This window comes from Xyrauchen texanus, chromosome 5 (assembly GCF_025860055.1).
Source record: "Xyrauchen texanus isolate HMW12.3.18 chromosome 5, RBS_HiC_50CHRs, whole genome shotgun sequence".
Classification (NCBI taxonomy): domain Eukaryota; kingdom Metazoa; phylum Chordata; class Actinopteri; order Cypriniformes; family Catostomidae; genus Xyrauchen; species Xyrauchen texanus.
Window position 1 is genome coordinate 24,385,622 of NC_068280.1, and position 23,196 is coordinate 24,408,817.

General features: G+C 40.1%; 1 protein-coding gene across 1 annotated transcript in view; it reads left to right on the forward strand.

The window, feature by feature from the left end:
- c5h3orf70 (chromosome 5 C3orf70 homolog) overlaps positions 1 to 14,100 on the forward strand; it is a 40,792-nt gene extending 26,692 nt beyond the window's left edge. Inside the window, exon 2 of the mRNA XM_052127636.1 lies at positions 11,321 to 14,100. Within this exon, the coding sequence (XP_051983596.1) occupies positions 11,321 to 11,955 (635 nt within the window). The 3' untranslated portion in view covers positions 11,956 to 14,100. The remainder of the gene's footprint in view (positions 1 to 11,320) is intronic.
- Positions 14,101 to 23,196: the final 9,096 nt, after the last annotated feature.

Consider the following 23,196-nt stretch of genomic DNA (forward strand, 5'->3'; position numbering starts at 1 on the left):
CTAGTCACTGACTATTGAAACGATTAGTCGACTAATCGAAAAATTATTACATTTTTTTAAAATTTAGCATGAGATTGCTTTAATTCTGTGGAAAATGATAGTAAACACAAGAAAGAAGGGGGTACTTCAATGAAAAATGCATATTTTATTGAACTTTGCTGCTGATAGGCCGATTCATACTAAAAGTAAATAAAAATGCCCTGTCTAAAACCAATTAGGCACAGTGCTAGGTCAGTATAGACATAAATAATACATAAATAAAGAAACTCTATCATTTTTATAAAGGACAGGCACATTTGTTTTATAAGAAAAAATAAATTAAAATCAAGTAAACATTTTCTTCCTGTAAACCAGGGGCAGGCACATTGGCAGCAATAAAACAGTAAACAAAAATATTAAGTGCATTTTGTGAGATACATTCAGTGGTCAATCTGTTGCAAAAGAACTTTACAACTCGTCTCAACATTATGAAATCTAACAGTTTTAAAATAAGCTTTCAGAGTCGTCTGAATTTAAGTTGTAAACATGGACTGTGTGATACTACCTGGACACAAACCTGTCATGGTGGACAGACCGAGTTTAAAATCAACATGAGGCTCAGGCTATGTCGTTCAGTTTATTCATATTAAGGAAAGTCAGCATATCCACATGGTCTCGTGTGAGACTTGCTCTCTTCTGGGAGCAGATATTTCCTGCTGCTGAGAAGATTCGCTCTGCAGGGGTGGATGTTGCAGGAATGCACAGAAGAGATCTTGCTAGGTTTGACAGTGTGGGAAAACGCCCCTCATTTTCGCTCCACCAGCTGAGAGGGTCTTCTTTTTTGGCTATTGGTGGCTCTGTGAAGAACATCTGAACTTCCCTCCTCACCATTTGGATTTTTGTTTCCTCCTCTTCCTCACTCAGACTGTCAGTGTCAGACTGAAGCAGGTTATCCAGCGCTGACTTTCCCCCTGGGATATGACCCCTCTTCTTCTGCTGTAGCTCCTCAGGGTCATCATGTAGCCCAGTCTTGGCCTTTGCTTCTTTGATAGCAAGAACTTCAACTGTACTTTGCACCCTTGTGCCATCTTCAAGTGAGATAAACTTCAGTTTTCTGAATCTTGGGTCGATGGCAGCTGCAAGAACAAGTGGGTTGTCTCTCTCTGCAGACACAGTGTTAAGATTCTCCCATCTCTCACTTATTCCTTTTCCTGCAATGGTTTGAAAGGCTTTTCCTGAGCTTGTCTCAAACTGGGTTTGCTGTATGGACCGTTGCAGCCCTTTGACCAGCTGCGGAAGACATGAAGTAGTAGCATACTCCTGCCCACTGAGGAAAACGGTAGCACATTCAAAAGGCCCTAACCCTTGCACCAGCTCTTCAAGTAGTACTCACTGCTCTGGTTTCAGGTCAAAGTAGTGCTTGCCTCTTGGTGTTACCTCAGGGTCTGAGAGAGTTGCAGTGACTGGCCAGCGCTGCTCCAGGAGTCTTGATACCATGTAATAGGTACTATTCTATCGCGTACTGACATCCTGGATCAGCTTGTGCTCTGTGGTGTTCATTTGCTGCTGCTTCTTCTTCAGTTTTGAATTTGCCAGCTCACTTCTCCTAAAGTGCTCAACTAGGTTTCTTGCAGCACCAGTAGCTTTGTTGATGCTGGTCTCTTTGAGGGCACTGTTGATGATAAGTTGGAGGGTGTGGCCAGCACAGTGGACTGAAGACCAACCGTGTTTTTCTTCCAGGAGTCGAGCTGCCGCCACCATGTTAGACCCGTTATCATGTACTATTGCTTTAATTTTGCTAGGCAAGATGTCAAATTTCTCTATCACCTCTTCCATCCATATCATGATGTTCGCAGCAGTATGCCTCTCCTCCAGGGGTAGAGTGGCAAGGTTCAATGTCTTCATTTGCCAGTCTTTGGTGATGAAATGACACGAAACTCCAAGATATGCCTCTGTGGCACGGCTGGTCCAAACATCACTTGTCAGTGTGATGGAGCTGTTTACCTCTTTTAGGATCTGCTTTACCTTTAAACACAAAATTTGATTTTTGAAAATATTTAACATGCAAAAACCTACATGTCAACAGAAACTATTCAACATACAAGTTTTAAATTTTTTAATAATTGCAACTACTATGATTTTACCAAAACAAAGTTATGTATTTCAGCTATTTTAATATATATATATATATATAAATTGCTTTTAAATTACATTTGTGATTTTTTTATTTTTTATTTTATGAAATATGTCTGACTGTGTGTGCATTCTAAACAATTACCTTCAGAAACGTTGTACTGTATTTCTGCTCCATCAAGTGGGTGAAATGGGTTCTGGATGGCAGGATGTAGTCTGGATTGAACTGGGCTATCATTTGTTGAAACCCAGCACCATCGACCATGGAGAGCGGCCTCATATCATAGATCAGCATCTGCAATACTGACTCAGTGAGGGCATTCGCCTGTTGTGGGGTGCACGTCTGATTCTTTTACAGAAAGGGGTCCATGGTGGCTCTCTTCTTCAGACTGCATGCATTTATTTTAAAATACTTTTGTCAGGCACAGTCGGGCATAACGTTAAATCCTTTTTTTTGTCTTTTTTTTTTACCGAAAATACGCTTATAAAATGTACAATGTATATCCAAAACAAAACGTATTAGCTTCCATGTTATTTAAATCTTACCGAGGCGAGTCAAACTCCGTTTCATTCAACTGTCCGACGTGCTTTCTCTTTAAATGTTCGTGCATCACCGAGGTGCTGCCGTGATACGCAAGGACTGCTTTGCAAACCATGCAGGTAATCTTTTTATTCGCCGTATCCAGGCTAAAATGCTCCCAAACTTTAGATGTTTTGGTACGCGCAGCTGCTGCGTTGGACCCCACCATTTCTGTATGTTATCACTCAGCAGAGAAGCTAATGCGCGTGTGCGACTCTCGGCAGAGATTGTAATGAAGAGAGGTGCCTCGGTCGGAAAAAAACATGTCTGGCGACAACTTCGACAATGAAATTCATTGTCGATTATTTCTATTATCGATTTTTGTCGACAACGTCGACGAATCGTTGCAGCCCTAATCTGTAGTGTTATAATTCCTTACCCAGATCGTTCTTGAGAAAAAGTAAAAGCCTTACAAGTGCTGTTTATGCTGTACTTTAAACAAAGTAAGCCTCAAAGGCTCAAGTAGCCACAAAGTAATATTTTTCATAACTGATTTTCTGCATTTTTATCAGGCGTGAGCATTATTCAGCATGCACTTCAGCTATCTGCAGTATGAATAAATTATGCAAATGGCTATGTACTGCTAATAGCTTAACTGTTTGCAGATTTTATATACGCTGCTGTTATTGTATTTGTTGTAAATTGCATTTATTGGTGAGCCAAATGTTGTTGAGCGAGGGGGGGGGGTTGTTTGCTGGGAATGTATGTGTATCATATGTGTATTTTCACAAGCACTTGAGTCTAAATAGATGCACAACTTACATTATTTCAGTAGAACAACCTACTGACAATAGTCATATCATACTTATCAAGTGTTGTACTTGCTATAAGTTTACTTCGATGCTGTTTCTTCATCAAATAGCAATGTCAAATGTAAATCAAGTCAGTCACCGGGGCCGGACTGGGACACAATTTCAGGCCGGGAAATCCTACACCCACCCAGGGCATCCTATGCACCCAAATACAATTTAGAAACACGGACAACCTTGTTTTTTTCGCCCCTAAATTACATTTATTTCACAGTATGACCATAACATAAAAACATAAACAACCAACCTAGATGTAAAGCAGTCCTAATATCAAATGGGTCTGCACATAACGTACATACAAGCATTTACTCTAGAAGTCCAAAGCTGTTTCTACCTCTCTACTTCTCACTCATAAGTGTATATAACCTGCAGAAGAGAGGTTAAACAAAAATGTTAGCTTAGAAGGTCAGCAGGTTGCGTAAGACTTCGCTGCTCTCAGCAACTTTATCAATAATGTTGTCAATGTCAATTCCAACAAGTATCAACCACCTTATTGTAATTTGTTTGCCCAGAATCTACATTCATTTTAGTAAAAATGAAAGTATTATATTTATGACAAAATGTTGTTGTTTTTATCTTAAAACTACTTAAATATCCAACATTTAGCAACACTATATTTCATACAATATGTAAATTTTTTTCTTTTCTTATTTTGCTTCTACCTGTCATCTCACTCCCTGGCTGAATCTGATGTGTGATCATTGCACCACAGCTAGTGCTAGGTTGGCTGTCTCCACCTTCATTTGATGAAAAAAAAAAAAGGAAATTTGTATTACCTTATTAAATGTATGCATCATCTTTCATGTCAAATTCTTACATTTAATCAATAAATTCAGTTATAATAATAAGACACTATAGGGCTACTACGCATCAAATTAAAAAACGTGCACTGCAATTACAACTGCAATAAATAATGTTATGAGATTGATGTTTTAAATAAATGTTTGAATATAAAAAAAATTCCATACTTAAACATTAAACTAAACTGCCAATAGGTGGCGGCAAGTGACTGTCTTAATTAGTGAGTCATTCATACAAAAGATTCATTCAAAACGCTGAATCATTCAGTAACAAAACACCGCGCTGCTGTAGCTTTCCTTTGGAACTATTTTAGTCGGTGAAATAGAACAAAAACAGTTAATATGGTTTGTGTCTAAAATGTAAGTAACTTAATAATACATATTAACTACGCTACTTGTTTATTGAACAATAAATTCAGTGTAACATTTTCAATCGTGATAATATTCAGCAAAACAGCTCCCTTAGTTGTGTTATGTTAAACTAAATCATATGTTATAAAACAACAATTCAAATTTTTACCTCAGTTTCTTCTGAGAGTTTTCTGTGTGCACTCATTTGTTTTGATTTCTCCACGAATATAATGTTAGACGGGCGCTACCGCTTACATTTGCTAGCAGTTCAATACTAAGTTAAAAAAGTACAGTATTTACAGATTAAACTGACCTGCACTTGAAGCCCTGAACAGGTCAGTAATTTTGCAACATTTTGTTGGAGTGCTTTCTTTTTTTTGTCCTTTCCTTCTCTGCTCCACCTGGCCGTTTTCTATCCATCATCGGGTGCTGCTTGCATTTTCTGTTTAACCGTTTGTCTGAGGCGTAAAGTCGAATCGTAGCCTTGCCAGTCAAGACTAACAGATTCATGATTTTTTTTTTTATTGTTATTAATATTAATAATAATTGTATTGAATGACGAATTCAAAAATGATCACTGGTAAAGGTAGTAATATAAAATAATAATAATAAAAATAAAAAAAACCGCTGGCTGGCAGCAGGCCAACTTAGTCGCCAGGCCAGCAAGAATTGTCCCGGTGCTCCCGATGGCCAGTCCGGGCCTGCCAGTCACTGAAACATTAGTGCCACCTTGAGTAAGAAATAACATGTATCATAGTATGTATATACATAAAATACTGATAATTCACCATTGTTTATAGTTAATTGTTGCACAGATAGTCAATGTGATATAGTATTTATTTGTATGAATAATGTACTCATTTATCTTGTAATACACAAAGAAATCGATATCCTGTGATTGTAAACTTAAATAGATATTAATAATTATAACAAATATAATTAATGGCAGTAAAAAAAAAAAAGAAAAAAAATCATTCACATGCCTTAGGTCTCTAAAGACGATACACGTTTGGTATTTTAACCATTATGAACAATAGTTCCCCTTCTGTCGCTCTCTCGACGTTGTGTCGGAGAAGCGACACTAGGGGTCTCTCTTGAGCACCGATTATACCTCTGATCTATGAAAAAAGGCCAATGAGAAGTTGGCAGCTAGTATTTGCATACACCGCCCCCGGACATACGAGTACAAAGGCAAGGCAAATACTAGAGTTCATTCAGAAATGGTTGTGCATGCTGTTCGTGTGAGATCACACCAGTATTCCTCTGACGCTCTGCATGCTGTTGGATTGATTGGGCATTACAGCGGCGATTTCTCCTTCTTGCACGGCAGTGCAATTGCCCCTGGGCGCTTCGACAGTGCAGAAACCCAAACTCTAAGAGAGTTGTTTAAAAGAGTGATTTTTCTCTAAAAGAGCAACACACAGCGGCATTGAACGTCCTTTTCAGGACGCGTCTTTTTAAAGACGTGTTTCCGCCTCTGTGTAGTTTCTGGATGCGGTTGATTTCTCCCCACCTCCGACGGTCATAAAAGCTTCCGTCCGAGCTCAGAATGAGCGATTTCTCTCCAATGGGTTATATTCTCAGTGTGAGAACATAGCTGAGGCAGCATTGCGGTCGCGCCTTCTTTTGTCATGAGAGAAAGCCACTTCAGCCGCGCCTCGCCTCTTTCCTACGGGATTGAGGCAGGCGCCGCGGGCGATGGAGGCGATTTGGGGAAAATGACGGGGTGTGTTCGCCGGTTAAATCCCCGGGAACCACCCGCCTCCCCGGCACGCTTGCTTGCTCCCATCTGAGCTCGGATGAGTGCGGCCTGCTTTGCGGCCGGCCTGCCGATCACTTGAGCACCCGGAATTGGATGACAATAATCACCGCTGCATCGGAGAGCGTTACAGCGGCGTCTGATGTTGATGGCTCGTCTGCGCCGCCACCTTCAGGTCTGCGCGTCCAGTCTGAGCCTGGTGCACAGAGGTCCGCTATGTTTCCCCGGGTACCACGAGCATGAGTTTGGACTGGAAAATCCCGTCCCCCTCCCCCTCACGGCTACTTGATTGGTTCCACGGGCATGTGCGCTGCTCACAGCCGCACCCCCCCGGTTCCTTTCTTCCCAGACGTGCATGACAAGCTGAGCAAGCCAAGCTTCCTCGCTCCTCTGCTCTCACGAACTCTAGTATTTGCCTCGCCTTTGTACTCGCGTGTCCGGGGGCGGGGTATGCAAATACTAGCTGCCAACTTCTCATTGGCCTTTTTTCATAGATCAGAGGTATATTCTGTGCTCAAGAGAGACCCCTAGTGTTGCTTCTCCGACACAATGTCTCGTTCCCTCCATCGGGGAACGGAGGTTACATTCGTAACCTAGACAATTCTTTTGTTATATATATATTTTTTTTGTGCCACCATATTTATAAGAAAGAGACTGAGGAATACTTAAGAGGTGTGGGCACAGGTATAATGGGTGGAATGAGGTATGCATTTAATGGTTAAACACTCTTGTTTTCATATACTGTATATCTTGTTCCAGGACCTCATGATGATTAAGCACTGCACAAAGGCCTTCTTCATCTAAAGCAAAGCCAGGATTAATGATGGTAGCATAGCCAAGGACGAAGATAATGAGAAATGTAATGTTTATCTAATCATTAGATTCCAATTTCTTTTCTATCACTTAACAAGTGGGGAGGGACAAGAGAGTCAGAAAGAGATTTTGTCTAAATGTTTCTGAGAAAAGTAGTTTGGGGAATTGGAACACCATGCCTCAGTTTTAAAAAGATGTTATTCATTAAAGGCTCATTCCATCGAATTGGATGACAGTAACTGCCATTATCCTTCATGTGATGCTACAGCTAGTGCTGTTTCTGCCCAGATATCTGTGATACCAGACAGCTTTGTGTCATCTCTACATGAGAGCAGAAATCAGGATTAGATGGAAATGATTCTTATTCCAGCCTCGTGGCCAGCTGTGCCTCAGAATGTTCCAGCACAAAGAATTAATTCCATCTCTGTAGGGAATTCTGCCTCCAAGATACTGCCCATCACACTCAAACTTTGCTAACTGTATGGGGAAAATTCAGAGGAACTGCTTTTATATGAGGTACACCAGCAACATATTTTACACCGAGATTACAGAGAGATACAGTACAGCACAACCATGCACAAAACACTATAGTTAAAAAGTGAAATATTTAGTTTTTCTTTGTCTCTCATGACAAAATGCCTTTTTGAGTGCCATCTTTTCAGCTTATTTTTCTGTGGTCTGTGCATGTTAATGAGCAAGATACAGAGAGATTAAGTGTAGTAGTAATAATGTCATGACTTTTGTTGGAGAAGCCATGACAAGAGAGACCTTAATTAGGAGTGGTGGTGGTGGCGTAGTGGGCTAAAGCCCATAACTGTTAATCAGAAGGTCACTGGTTCGATCCCCACAGCCACCACCATTTGAGCAAGGCACCTAACTCCAGGTTGCTCCGGGGGGAATGTCCCTGTAATAGGTGCACTGTAAGTCACTTTGGATAAAAGTGTCTGCCAAATTCATAAATGTAAATGTAATTAACCATGTGACATCCCTTGTTAGGAATCTTTTATTCCCTTAAACATGTCTGTTCCATGACCACACATGGTTAGAGAAATGCGTTCTCTCCTTGTTGCATGAATAAAGATTTTTTTTTTTTGTAAAAGTATCAATTCTGTTCTCTGTGAAACAGTAACACTGTCAGATAAAGGACTGATGTGTTTTACAGTGTAAGAACCTAGCAACTTATAACACCATCTATCTCAGCTATCACCAGCTCAACACTACAGTAAATCTCCAATGGGATTTCAATTTAAGCTTACAGTGAGAACATATTTTTTCTTCATCCATTATCCCTCAACCTCTCTTTTCTCCAATCTAATTTATTTGCGTCTATTTTATATTACCTATTTTTCCTTTTAGATACCTTTAGGTTCTCTCAGATCCAGTCAGCGATTTCAGTGCTTTCTGCTGGCCAGATAGTTTTTCTGTTTGTTTTTCAGCATGACAGGGTTGGGCAGAAATTCAGAATTTAATAATTGGGTCCCATTAAGTTTATGAGTTGGAATATAAAAAGAAGTGGCCACGTCCTAAAGGATGTTGAATTGAAATTAGAATAATAAGCATAGGAATTCACTGAATTGCAATTCAAGCATATTTAACAGTCCAAACACAATTTTTGCAGCAAAACATAAACAATTACATAATTAATTTTGACTAATTCTGCTAATTTACAGTGGCAGCCCATGAGAAAATTTTTGTGGGGAGGCAAATATTTAAAACAAGATTACATTAGGTTTTATTATATTTTTTTAATTTATTTGCTGATATTTATGCACTCAAAGATGATTTCTCTCTAAAATATTTTCTTGACAACTTATGATGCATTATAATCTCCCCAACAAGAACAACTCCCAACAGTTGTCAGTCTACAGATGATCAATACAAATATTTATAAAAGAATTGAGGGCCCCATTCAATCTAAAATCTACTCACAATAGCTGGGTTTCCATCAAAATCTTTAGCAATTTTAATGCACATTTCTAGAAATTAGACTAAATAAAATGTGAAACATTGCACGTTTTAATGATGATCTGTGGGTGAAGCACTTTTGACCAACCAGGGCTACATTTGAAGATTTGTGTGCCATGGTCTGGCCTTTCGTTGATTTGGTCACATCAAGATCTTGCACACCATTACCATCTTGACGAACACATTGCAATCATGCTTTACAAATGGTCATGACACATCAGCGCTCATGCGAATAAACTGTTTCCATCACTTTATTGCGCATTTTAACTAATGCGAATCTCTAGAAAATCCACCTATCGCATTAAATGTTCTGAACATTTTGAGAGTTTATTCACATATCAAGCGTTTCCATTCAGTATTTATTATGTGCATTAACAAAATGCGCATAAAAATAGTTTTATGTGAACAACCACTCCATCCTCCACTCCTTCATTGAGTAGAATATGATTCTGCATTTCAGACCCGTTTTAAGATCCTTCAACAATTTGGATTTCATCAGCTAAATTTGAAAGTGTTCCTTCATCTATTCTATTCCACTGTGTTAACCACAAGCAGGCTTGATGATGCTCTAACATGATACTGAAAGAGGATTGGCTAGAAAAGTTACCTCTTATAATTATTGGTTACAAATGTAGGAGGCAAATTTCATCCATTTTGCCTTTTTCGGACACACTTTGGATGGAATATCCATTCTGATTGGTCAGTTTACTAATGAGAGGCTTTATGCCATCAGCCTCCTCTGGCATTCATACCAATTCATACAATGATTTTTGCTATGGCTTATGAAAGAAACAAAAAATATACAGTATATATATATTACATTACATTCATCTGAGCAGATAAAAGATAAATTGAATAAAGTTTTAAATTTGACAAAATATTTGACGAGGCCTCTCTTGCCTTCCCCTAAAACTTATAACACACTAATGCAATCAGTTCTGCATTTATGTGTGGATTACCGGTCCATTGTCAGTGTAATTATGACTAGTGGCTAGGTTCAGGTCTGCATGTGCAATTCCACCCCAATGGGATTTTTGTCTTACAGCCACTGTTGCTAGTAGTTTTCCAAGGTCACTATCTACTCAGCTAAGCCACTAGCCAAAATCCTCCACTTTGCAAAAAGATAAAGGTACTGTAACTGCATGCATTTGTTTAGACATTTGATTTGTAACAGAATAATAATGGTTTAGCAGGATACAAGTCTCATGATTTGTCAATAAGTTGTCCATAATTCATGGAAGTTTTAACCCCTTCATTCTAAATCGTACTTGCCAAAATGAAAGTTAACCATTGTTTATCAATGGAATTTGTAATGATAAGGCCATTACCTCAGGTAAGACCATGGATGGCTCCACATTACTGTAAGGTTAATTTTGATAGTCTTTTCTAAAAAACAAACTATAGTAACTTTTATGAAGAAAAAAAGAACCTAAACACATTTAGAAACGTGTAACTACAACTTTCACAGTTGTAATAAAATCAAGTCTAATAGATTCACCATAATAGATTTCAGTAAGTGTTAATGCAGTTAAAAAAAATTAAAAAAAGGAAAGATGATGTGTATTTTAAAAACTGATGATGTTTATTTGTCTCCTCTTTACCTCAACAGTGCTGATTATAATGTAGGGGCTGTCTAGCAGTTTGAGGGTTTGATATATAGCTTTATACTAGAATGTTCTCTGCAGAATTTAAATGGGTCACATAAGTTTTGTGGTCTCCACCAGCTGCTGCGATATTGAGTGAAGCCGGACAGAATTACACAAGTTTCGCTCTGCGTTGTCCCAGAGCTCTGGCGATCTGGTCTCTTAAGATGTGCACTGCGGTGGCATGCTTCATTCGCCCTGCACAGATGCATGTGTAAGTTATGAGAGGCGTATTTAGTGCTTATAAAGAGCTGAATGCGAGATGAATACAGTTAAATTTGCTTCGGCAGTTGCTCCGAGTTGCCCAACATTCAAACGTCTTCCACCAAAGTGGCTAGTAAGATTGACGGAGAAACCCCCCACTGCTGATTTTTACCAGCATTTGGCTGGTGTAATTGTCAAACCCTGCACACAACCCTGGAACATTATTTAATTAGCTATTTATTTGTTCATCTCTCTCACTCTCTCTCTCTCTCTCCTCTTTGCAGGTAAATACGTCTATCAACCCATGACCAGCGTTTGTCAGCTTCCCAGCACATCAGTTCCTGTTGCCCCCTCAGATCATACCCACACCATGAACCTTTCAATCTCCCTGACTGAGCGCTTCCTCAGGACAGCTCCCAAGTTTCGAACTCCACCTTGCCAAGAATCGCCCAAATTCTGTGTCATCTCTGACCTCTTTGTGGATGATTACATGGTTAAACGTATCAATGGTAAAATGTGTTACGTACAAAGACCGCCTCCACCAACGGCAAAACCAACACACAAACCTCAAACTCCAGCACCTCAGCCTGCACCCCAGCGTACCAATAAGCACACGCACCAGGTGGGCCCCATCGTAAAACATGCTCAACCGAGCGAGCTCTCAGGCCATAAAATGGACCACTGCTCCTCTCCCTCCAGCTCAGAAGATTCTGGAATAAATGCATTGGGTCTGCACTACATGGAATCATGCGATGAGGACTCCTGTGTGGATGATGAGGAGGAGGAAGAGGAAGATGATGAGCTGAGTACCGATGTCGACTCCAGCCCTGGTAGCCTCTGGGACCAGGATGAGTGCACTTTACTGTCACCATCCAAATCAACTGTTGAAATCATTGAGAATATTGAGACTACAGTTTGATGTGCCTGTCAGTTCATACCACAACTGAGAAATTGAATTTATCCATGAAATGGATCTCTATTGAATTGAGAAATGGAATAACTCAGTCACGTAAACATTTCCCCACACTGTCCTACAGGTGCATGAGCTCCATCAGTTGATACGAGCACACACGCTGTTATAGCAATGGCATCAGAAGTTGTCCCAGAAAAACTCTAGACATGAGTCATGGGGACTTCTCTCCTGTACTTAATGCAACTCTCATTCTCCCTATAGTCTGTTCCCTTACGCATGATGAAGCTGATGTTCGTTACACACAAGTGAGTGCACTGACATACACATATAGTGGAGACTATGACCAAACGGAACTCAATGCATGATAGAATATTTCATGGATGAACAGATGTATCAAAGTCTAACTTTGAAGTTTCCCGGGGTATATTGACTCCCTAGAGAGCCCAGCTGCATTCTGTTCTACACATAGAAGCGAAAGAGTTAAAGGGTGATGAAATACAGTGAGACTGAGAGTAAGGCGGGCTGTGTGTGTTTTAGGAGGATGGAGAGCATTACAAAGATAGAAGGAAAAAGAGTGAGACAGAGAGAGAAGCTTTAAACCTCCTGTTAGCAGAATCAGTCAGAGCAGTGGCTAAATCATGCATAAGCTCAGAGAATGGTAATGAAACTTTCTGATGAAAGGAGGTTGAGGCTTCGTGCTTGAGGGAATGACCCTTCTCTCAAATACATAAACACTCTCTCTCTCCTCACACACACACACACACACACACACAGAGATTCCCTAGAGGTACTGCCAAGTGTACATTTCCAGACGGTACTTCTCTGACAGAGTGTGTAGGAGGGACAGATCCTCCCATCTTTATAGTATACAGTCCTCAAGGTTAGCAGCTTCTTTAAAGTTTAATACATTCAAGCTTTTTGACAATCACTTATTGTTCAATGCAGTACGTTTAAAGAAATAGTTAACTCAAAAATGAAAATTATGTTATTATTTATTCTCCCTAATGTTGTTCCAAGCCTGTTTGTTGTTGATTTTTTTTTTTCATTGAATATAAAAAGGAGAAATTTGTTTATGCAGCTCTTTTCAATACAAAGAAAGTTCATAGTGAACATGGGATTTCATATACCAAAAAGGACAAAAAAACAGGTTTGGAACTAGTGAGTAAAAAGCTACATGATTTTCATTCTAGGGTTAACTTTTCCTTTAAGATAAATTCATTACAGATTAATCTGCGTCTATACCGCTATGGAGAATGCAGTTTTAAAATGACAAAAGCAGAGGAACGCTTATTGTCACTGAAAGTTCACTCAATTATTGTCAATCAGATCTTCAATGGCTGCAAAAGTTTTTCAGTTTTTCTAATTAAAGGTCTTAGAACGTTTCCCACTTTAGACTTGATAGTCTGTTTGGAAACCTTAGGGTGTTTTCACACTTGGGTCCTCTTTAAAATAACCAAACTCAAACCCCTTTAAGTTAAAAAAGACCCAGTTCTCTTTGCATTCACGCTGTAAAAAACAAACAAACTTGCAGCTGTGGTTGCCAGATTATGTAAAAAATACAGTAAAAATGTAAACAACTTTACAGAACAACCTGTCAATTTTACAGTTTTAAGCTTTTGTTTTTACGGTATATTTTATTGTGCAGTACCGTCGTTTATATTATTAAATGATAAACTTAATATATTAACCTTCTGAAACTGTAAGAATCTGCTTTTCACTTTATAATGTATTGTCAATCACCATAGTAATTACAGAAGGGCACATGATGACATGAAGTTCATAAATAGTGGCCCTTCCAGGAGTAATGACCAATAAACATGTAAAGACAGTGCTCAGTGTCACTCACACAAACATCATCAGGGTAACACGTGTGCCATTTTAATTATGCAATAAACATTATAAACTACATCAAATATAACAGAGAAAACCCCAATGTATATAAATTATATTAAAAATAAGAAGAAACAACTATTCCCATAGAATATAATGAAATGGTTTTTTACCGTAATTTTCACAATAATTTACAGTGATATAATCTCTTGTTAAATATAATAGAAACATATTTTAACTGTTATACTGGAAAATCATACTTTTTACATCTAAATTTGACCATAAAACTACATGTACTGTCTTTAAAAATCAATTTAAAAACAATTACGTATATTTTACGGTAACTTCTCACTAACCAATTTACGTATTTTTACTCTTTCGTATTTTAGCATTTTTAGTCTTTTATTGATTTTTTTTTTTACAGTGCACTATTGTGACCTCTCAGTCACAATAGTGCATGAGTGCATGGGCTCAGATCTCTTTTTGGTCCTCTTGACATGTTACAGGGTCTCAACACATTTTGCATTCACACTGTTGTTTTCGTGGGACCCAGACCAATTTTTAAAAGACAAAATTGATGATAATTATTATTATGACTATATTAAATGTAAGAGTATGGCTACATATTAACTTATGATATTATTAACCATGTTAAATAACCTTAAAATGAATCATTATCAATAGTACAGGTGTCTTTGTTCAATAAAACTTTTTATTGATCTTCTACATAAAAAAAGATCTGTATTGCATAGTATAAATATATAACATCTTGTTTTATTATTATTAATAGGGAAAAGCAGTGCATTAAACTGAATGCATTGTATTTTTTTATATAGTAATAATTCTATATTGAGGCAAAATACAGAATAAGAAATTAAATAATGGATTATGTTAGATTAGTCCCATTGCCAACAAAAAATTTGATTGATCATTGTTTTATCTATTGACAGTTTAGGGCAACATCCATCAATTGAAAATAATAGTAAAATATTTATATGGTGAGCTCTTATTTGTCACGCATCTTTCCAATGCAGTTTGGTTAAACCTTTTAACATTTGCACAAAACACTGAAGTAAGATCTTTGAGTTTGTTTTGTGAGGAGTTTAAATAGTTTTCATCTGCAACTTACACTGTAATCTCTGTAATCTGGTGTACGGTAACATGTCAGGATCAAATATGTTTGGAATTACTCGAAAGGGAAAATCAAGTGAGCCCAGAGTGATGTGTGTTCACAAGGCATTCCCGGGGTGGTCGGTTCACTTTAAAGGGGTCTGAGGTCGTTTGGATTGTTCACGGATGGGCCAAAAATCCTGTGAACTGCCCCTGAAATGGACCAAGAGTTAAAACACCCTTATGCACCTTATACACCTTATACACCCTAACCCTCTTATTTAAATTATTAAACTATTGTACCAAGATAACAAATGTGTAACCTAAATACCCAAAAGCACAGTTTCTACTGGTCCAAAAGGAAATCAGTTTGCAGAATGTGTCAGGACTGCTGTGTCAAGAAGTGCTTCACCATCCTGCATTATTAAGAACATGTAACCATTTCAGTGTGTGTGTTTTTTTCTTCTTTCTTTTCTGTTAGGACTTGGCTAAATGTGTCAGCATATTGGAGGTTAAGGTGCTAGAATGCTGTGATTTTACAATCTCATTCACTGCTGTGTTAAAGTATGGTCTGAAATGAAATATCAAAATTGCACAAGAGAATTCACAAATCAATATCTTGCTCACAACTTTATGAAAAAAGATTAAAAGGACTACAGGAATACCTATACTGGCCGGATGGAAACCGGGTAAACCCCTTTTAAAATCTACCCGGTTTATCGCCAGTAATGGCTCCAGGATGAAACTAGCTTACCATTTGCCAAACCCATGTAATAAGCACAGGTGACTCACTGCCTAAAAAAAAATGTATATATATATATGTATATATATCCATTTTGGAGTATGCAGAAAAACTGATGAACCCTCTTAACATCCCAGAAGGACCACAATCTAGATATGGTGCAGTGTGATGATACTTTCCCTGTCTCTGCAGTTTCATATCAGGGACTGATACTGTAGCTACACATATATACGGTTGATACACAAATGTTTATGTATTATTCAAATAGATCCCACTGCTTTTTTTTTCCAACTATTGTTAACTCACCTCTTATTTTTCATATAAAGGACAGAAAATAAAAATGGCTTCCTTCATTCTTTCAACTATTGTTATCTAACCTTTTATTTTTCATATAAAGGACAGAAAATAAGAATGGCTTCCTTCATTCTTGTTGTCTGAGCAGATCTGAACTGAAATAAAATAACATTTATTCTTATAATAATATACTATTTTTATCTTATATTGGGGCTTTTCCTCTTTTTTTATTCATGAAGACAGTGAGAGTAGAGACAGGGTTTTGTATTTTGTCAGCTTTATCTGTTTATTTTGAATTCTAGATAATCCTGGAGAATTTTCAGTTCGATTTACTTCCTCAATCATCAGAAGAAAGGCTACATGGGGACTATACAAGCCCCCAGAATAAAATGTTATTTATCAAAGTTGCTCTTACACACCTCTGGAGACTTTTTTACTTGATGTTCTCAAAAATGTGACATAGTATCAACTTTGCTTCATATGTTTCTCCTAGAATTGCTTAGGAGAAATAAAATAGACACATCTAGACATTGGCATACAATTAGCATAGAGCTATAAAATGATATTGGTTACATACCTCAGATCAATTTATCTGGGAAGATCTTCAGGAGAAAAATCTGAGAAGCAGGAGACTTAAGCAAACATTTACTTTCAATGTATCTCATTGCTGAAGAAAAAAAAAGAGATAAATAAATCTGTGATTTCTTTTTCTTTTGGGGGGAACACTTAAAGTGATAGTTCAACCAAAAATGATAGTTCACCCATCATTTACTCACCCTCATGGCATCCCAGATGTGTATTTCTTCTGCATAACACAAATATATATATATTTTAAAGTATATCTAATCTCTGTAAGTCCATACAATGCAAGTTAATGGTGACCAGAACTCAGAAGGTCAAAAAAACAAATAAAGTCAGCATAAAATGAATCCATAATTCTCCAGCGAAGTGATATCATAGGTGTTGGTACAAAAACAAATCAATGTTTAAGTAACTTTTCTTTTTTGTACTATAAATTGCCACCTTTGACCAGCCCCGACTAATAGGTGGCTGAATGTGAAAGTTAAAGTCAGTTCCACACCAGAATGTGGAGATTTATATTAAAAAAGGACATAATTATTGATCCGTTTCTCACCAACTCCTATGATATCGCTTCTCAAGGCATGAATAAAACCACTGGAGTCGTATGGATTTTATGCTACATTTGTGCTTTTTGGATCTTCTGAGTTCTGGCCACCATTCACTTGCATTGTGAGGACCAACAGAGATTAGTTATTCTTCTAAAAAATTATTATTATATCATACACATCTGGGACAGCATTAGGGTGAGTAAATGATGAGAGAAATTTCATTTTTGGTTGAACAATCCCTTTAAGTCCCATTTAAACTTCTGCAACAAACCTACGGCAATGGCTCTGCGTAGTGGCTAACACTGTGTGTAACCCTTTTTGAAGGCATTGGAGCAGTGAGACCTTGCACCTACTAGGAAAACAGATGGGTACTACCATGAAGAGGCTCCATAGAATACAAGCCTGATCCATTGAAATAGCAGACCACTGTACAAAACTCCCCTGTCGCTGTGTGTCCCTACCTTGCTTCTCCATTATGTAAACATCTAGAGAAGTAGGTAGTGTAACACTCATAAAATTAACAACAGATGTTTTTGTGACCATAAACTGTGTAAGAGTATAGGTGATACTGTTGATACTGTTATAGCATGTACAGGGTTATGCTATGTGACAAAACAAGATTGCTTACAGTATAATACACATTATACATTGCAGTACAATTTTAAAGTGCATTTGCAGTGTAGATAGCGATGTTGTTGATGTAATAACATGCTAGGCCACTGCACTGAGAATAAATGCACATGCTATGAAATGACTGATGCACTGCTATAAGGAGAATGGATACTTGAAACAGTGCACATGAATGGAGATGCATGGGATAGAAAACATAGTGGTCCATCAAGACTTGATATCGATCCTGAACCAAAGCTGCAAACAAAAGGCAGCATCAGACTTGTAAGCAGAATGAAAACTGTGGCATTACTAGATGAGCATGATGGGAGAATCTGTTGACTGGTGCCCAGATCATTGTCTGAAGAATCCTCTCAATAATACAGCACACAGGAAACATGTACTAATGAGAAAACAGAAATGTTTGATCCAGCATTCTCTCATCCCCACCAGTTGTCAAGGAGACAGGTATCTAGGAATCAGGTTGAGAGGGAGATGAAAACAAACAGAGCTACAATATCTTGTAGATGGAGTCTGTTGTCTCTGAAATTGAGAAACATCTATAGCAGGGGTCGGCAGACTTTTTGACATGAAGTGCCCATTTTTTTTTCCTGGTCAATGGTTGTGCCAACGATAATTTACATTTTGCCATGTATGCCCTTTTTAATCTCACAATGTGGATTTATGTTTTCTATTTTAATCGTTTAATGTAATTTTGAGTGTGGCCAAGGTTTAAGGACGGTGTACCTGTATGTTGGGTTGGAAATCTCAAGGATTAATTGTGGCGTTTTCCTTATTACATGACGTAATATTCTGAAAGCAAAAAGAAACAAATGAAACATGGAACCCGGTGTGTCGAAGTCTGTTCCCCCCTATGTTTCCCCAGTTAGTGTTCCCCTTAGTGCCGTTAAACAAAGGGGGAACAGACTGTTCCCCCTATGTTTAATTATTAACAGCGCTATCGAAATCTTTTCCCCCTGTTTCCCCTTTGCCGAAGTCTGCTACCCCTTTGTCAAAGTCCCATACGCTTAGGGTCTAAACTTTTGAAACACTTGACTGAAATGTTTCTCATGATCTTAAAAATCCTTTGATCTGAAGGCATATGCTTAAATGGTTGAAATTAGTTTTATAGAAAAATATTTAATTGTGTCACCATTATAATTTATTTAATTATAAAACAAAAATTTAATAATAATAAAAAAAAACTGAAATTGATTACTTGGACCAAATAATAAGCATCACTGTTTAAAAAGCATCCCAGGATGATACCTCAAGAAGTTGGTTGAGAAAATGTCAAGAGTAGGCCTACATGTTTGCAAATTCTAGGCAAAAGGTGACTAATTTGAATGTGCTAAAATATAACACAGTTTTGATTTATTTTGGATTTGTTTAGTCACAACATAAGTCCTATAGTTCCATTTACGTTATTCCATAATTTTGATTACTTTAGTTTTATTCTAAAATGTGAAGAATTGTTTTTTTTAAATAATTTTTATATATATAGCCTATATAGAGCTTACTTATGTAAGCTGCGTGCGTGCCTACTACAGTATATGCACCCCCACCCATAAGCGCTGCCCATACAGTTTCAAACAATTCTCTGGCTCATGTCGCGAGCATCACAGATGTGACGCGTGAGCCAAGAAACTCCCTGCTAAGAGCGGGAAGCTTTATGAAAGTGGCGCGCGTGCCTATTACAATGTATGCACCCCCACCTGTAAACACTGTCTATACAGTTTCAAACATTTCTCCGGCTGCGAGCATTACGGAGATAGCGCGCGTGCCTGTAATCTCACACGCACCCCTGCACCCCTGCACTCGGCACTCAACACAGCTGCTCAGCGCGCGCCCGCGCCTCTGAGAGCTGTAAGCTCAGTGTTAGCACATTTTCTGCCTGTGTTACTAAGGGGTCACTTGTCCACACTAAAGTGCGCATTCCCACAGTTACAAACACTGTATGCATGGCCAAAAACACCCCGCCGCGAGCGGGAGGCTTTATGAAAGTGGCGCGCGTGCCTACTACAGTAGATGCACCCCCACCCATAAGCGCTGCATATACAGTTTCAAACAGTCCTCTGTCTCATGCCGCAAGCATCACAGATGCGACACGCGAGCCAAGAAACTCCACGCTAAGAGCGGGAAGCTTTATGAAAGTGGCGCGCGTGCCTATTACAATGTATGCACCCCCACCTGTAAACACTGTCTATACAGTTTCAAACATTTCTCCAGCTCACGATGCGAGCATTACGGAGATAGCGTGCGTGCCTGTAAGCTCACATGCACCCCTGCACTCGGCACTCAACACGGCTGCTCAGCGCGCACCTGCGCCTCTGGGAGCTGTAAACTCAGTGTTAGCACAAGGCAATTTGCCGGTGGGGCCCATACGTCACTGCGACACGCCCCCAGCCAACATTCAGCCCATATCTGTGCGAGCAAAAGCCTGGGAAAAAAATCCCCGACATGCCAAAATGGGTTTCGAACATAATAAAACACGGTTACTCACTTCAATTCGCTCGCAGACCACCCCGCTTTTCAGCGGTGGTCGAGACGAAAGTGAGGAAAGATGTGTCACATGTTCTACGCACCGAGGTGCTCGAACTGATAGAGAAGGGCATTACAGAAACTGTTCCTCCCTCTATGAGCGAGGCGAGTTTTTACAGCCGCTATTTTCTCGTCCCGAAAAAGGACGGTGGCCTCCGCCCCATCCTAGATCTCAGACATCTGAATAAAGCTTTTATGATTCGCTCGTTCAGAATGTTAACAACCAAACATATCCTCGCGCAAGTTCGCCCCGGGGGTTGGTTTCTATCAGTGGATTTGAAAGACGCTTACTTTCACATTCCGATAGCGCCTCATCACAGGCCTTTTCTGAGATTCGCTTCGAGGACAGTCATACCAGTACACAGTACTACCATTCGGCCTATCATTGGCCCCCGTACATTCACGTAAACGTATGGACGCGGCACATTCCCCTGAGACAGCGGGCGTGCGAATACTGAATTACCTCGACGATTGGCTAATCATAGCACAATCAAAGGGTCAGTTAATGACGCACAGATCTTGGATTATCAGCCATCTAGAATGCCTGGGTCTGAGAATCAATTTTGCAAAGAGCGTGCTATCCCCAGCCAGAATATCTCTTCTGGGAATAGTGCTAGACTCAGTGCAGATGACAGCGCGCCTCTCATCAGAGCGCGCTCTCTATTCGACGCCTTGCAACATCATTCAGAAAGGCAGCGCCCGTCAAACGATTTCAAAGAATGCTCGGTCTCATGGCCTCGGCATCAGCTGTACTCCAGCTAGGATTGTTGCACATGCGTCCTCTCCAGCGCTGGCTCAAGAGCCGTGTCCCCACTCACGCGTGGCGCTCGGGCCACTTTTTGATCAGAGCGAATCACGGCTGTATAAAAGCCCTGACGCCCTGGAAAGCCATCAACTGGTATCAAACCGGCGTGAGTCTGGGCGTGAACACGCGGAGAAAAATGATCAGGACAGATGCCTCCAAAATAGGATGGGGGGCCCTTTACGAGGGCAGGCCTGTCTCCGGCTTTTGGTCAAACCCGGAAAAGCGCCTACATATAAACTGTCTGGAAAGGAAGGTGGTCGCCTTGGCTCTCAGAGCCCTGCTTCTTTTTTTTAATAATTTTTATATATATAGCCTATATAGAGCTTACTTATGTAAGCTGCGCGCGTGCCTACTAAAGTATATGCACCCCCACCCATAAGCGCTGCCCATACAGTTTCAAACAATTCTCTGGCTCATGTCGCGAGCATCACAGATGTGACGCGTGAGTCAAGAAACTCCCCGCTAAGAGCGGGAAGCTTTATGAAAGTGGCGCGCGTGCCTATTACAATGTATGCACCCCCACCTGTAAACACTGTCTATACAGTTTCAAACATTTCTCCGGCTGCGAGCATTACGGAGATAGCGCGCGTGCCTGTAATCTCACACGCACCCCTGCACTCGGCACTCAACACAGTTGCTCAGCGCGCGCCCGCGCCTCTGAGAGCTGTAAGCTCAGTGTTAGCACATTTTCTGCCTGTGTTACTAAGGGGTCACGAGCCCTGCTTCCGTACCTGAAAAACGAACAAGTCCTGGTCCGAACGGACAACATGACGGTAGTTTCGTATATAAATCGTCAGGGTGGACTTAGGTTGAGCTCCCTGCACTCTATGGAGGGCCCTCCATGCATGGCCCCTCATGGGTTCCCGAGAACCTCCCCAGTGGAGTTTTGAGAACCATCACTGAGACGCGAGCACCCTCTACGAGGCGCTTATATGCCCAAAAGTGGAAAGTGTTCAGTGACTGGTGTGATATCAAGAGCTTGAACCCCAAATCGTGTGAGATACCAAGTGTGCTCGCCTTTTTGCAAGAGCTGCTGGAGGTGGGCCGCACACCCTCCACGCTCAAAGTCTATGTGGCTGCCATAGCGCCGTCGCACAATCCTGATAAAGGACATTCATTAGGGAAAAACGATCTAATCACTCGTTTCCTAAGAGGCGCTAGGAGGATGAACCCTCCTCGCCCCCCCTCGGTGCCGATCTGGGACCTGGCCACGGTCCTGGATGCACTCAAGAGTGCCCCGTTAGAACCTCTCCGAACCGTGCACCTTAAACAGCAAAACTGCACTCTTGCTGGCGCTCGCTTCAGTCAAGAGAGTGGGCGACCTGCACGCGTTGTCATCAAGTGCTGCTTGCCTGGAATTTGGACCTAACGACTGCAGAGTTGTCCTTAGGCCAAAGCACGGGTATATTCCTAAAGTGCTCTCCACACCCTTCAGAGCACAGGTGATATCTCTGGCAGCGCTATCGTCCCCAGCAGACTAAAGCGACGCTAATTTACTCTGCCCGTCAGGCGCTCAGAGTATATTTGTAATGTTCTGCCCTGTTCAGACAGACGGAACAATTATTCGTATGCTTTGGCGGCCGCACTAAAGGTCTCGCAGTCTCAAAGCAAAGAATATCGCGCTGGATAGTGGATGCTATAGCGCTAGCTTATGAAGCCAAGGGCCTTCAATGCCCCTTAGGCGTCAGAGCTCACTCTACGAGGAGCATGGCATCCTCGTGGGCTTGGTCGAGTGGGATACCCATTTAAGATATTTGTGCGGCGGCGGGCTGGGCCTCGCCTTCGACATTTATCAGGTTTTATAACCTTTATAATGAGGGGACCCTCATTGCATTCCAACATTCTATCAGCCTGACTGTAGAATGGACTGGAGTATGTATATGCTGAGCATTATCTCCTCCCTTATAAGGTCCGTCTCTGACCGACTTAGAGGATTTTTTATGCATATCAGTACATAGAAAAATGCATTCCAACATTCTATCAGCCTGACTGTAGAATGGACTGGAGTATGTATATGCTGAGCATTATCTCCTCCCTTATAAGGTCCGTCTCTGACCGACTTAGAGGATTTTTTATGCATATCAGTACATTGAAAAATGCATTCCAACATTCTATCAGCCTGACTGTAGAATGGACTGGAGTATGTATATGCTGAGCATTATCTCCTCCCTTACAAGGTCCGTCTC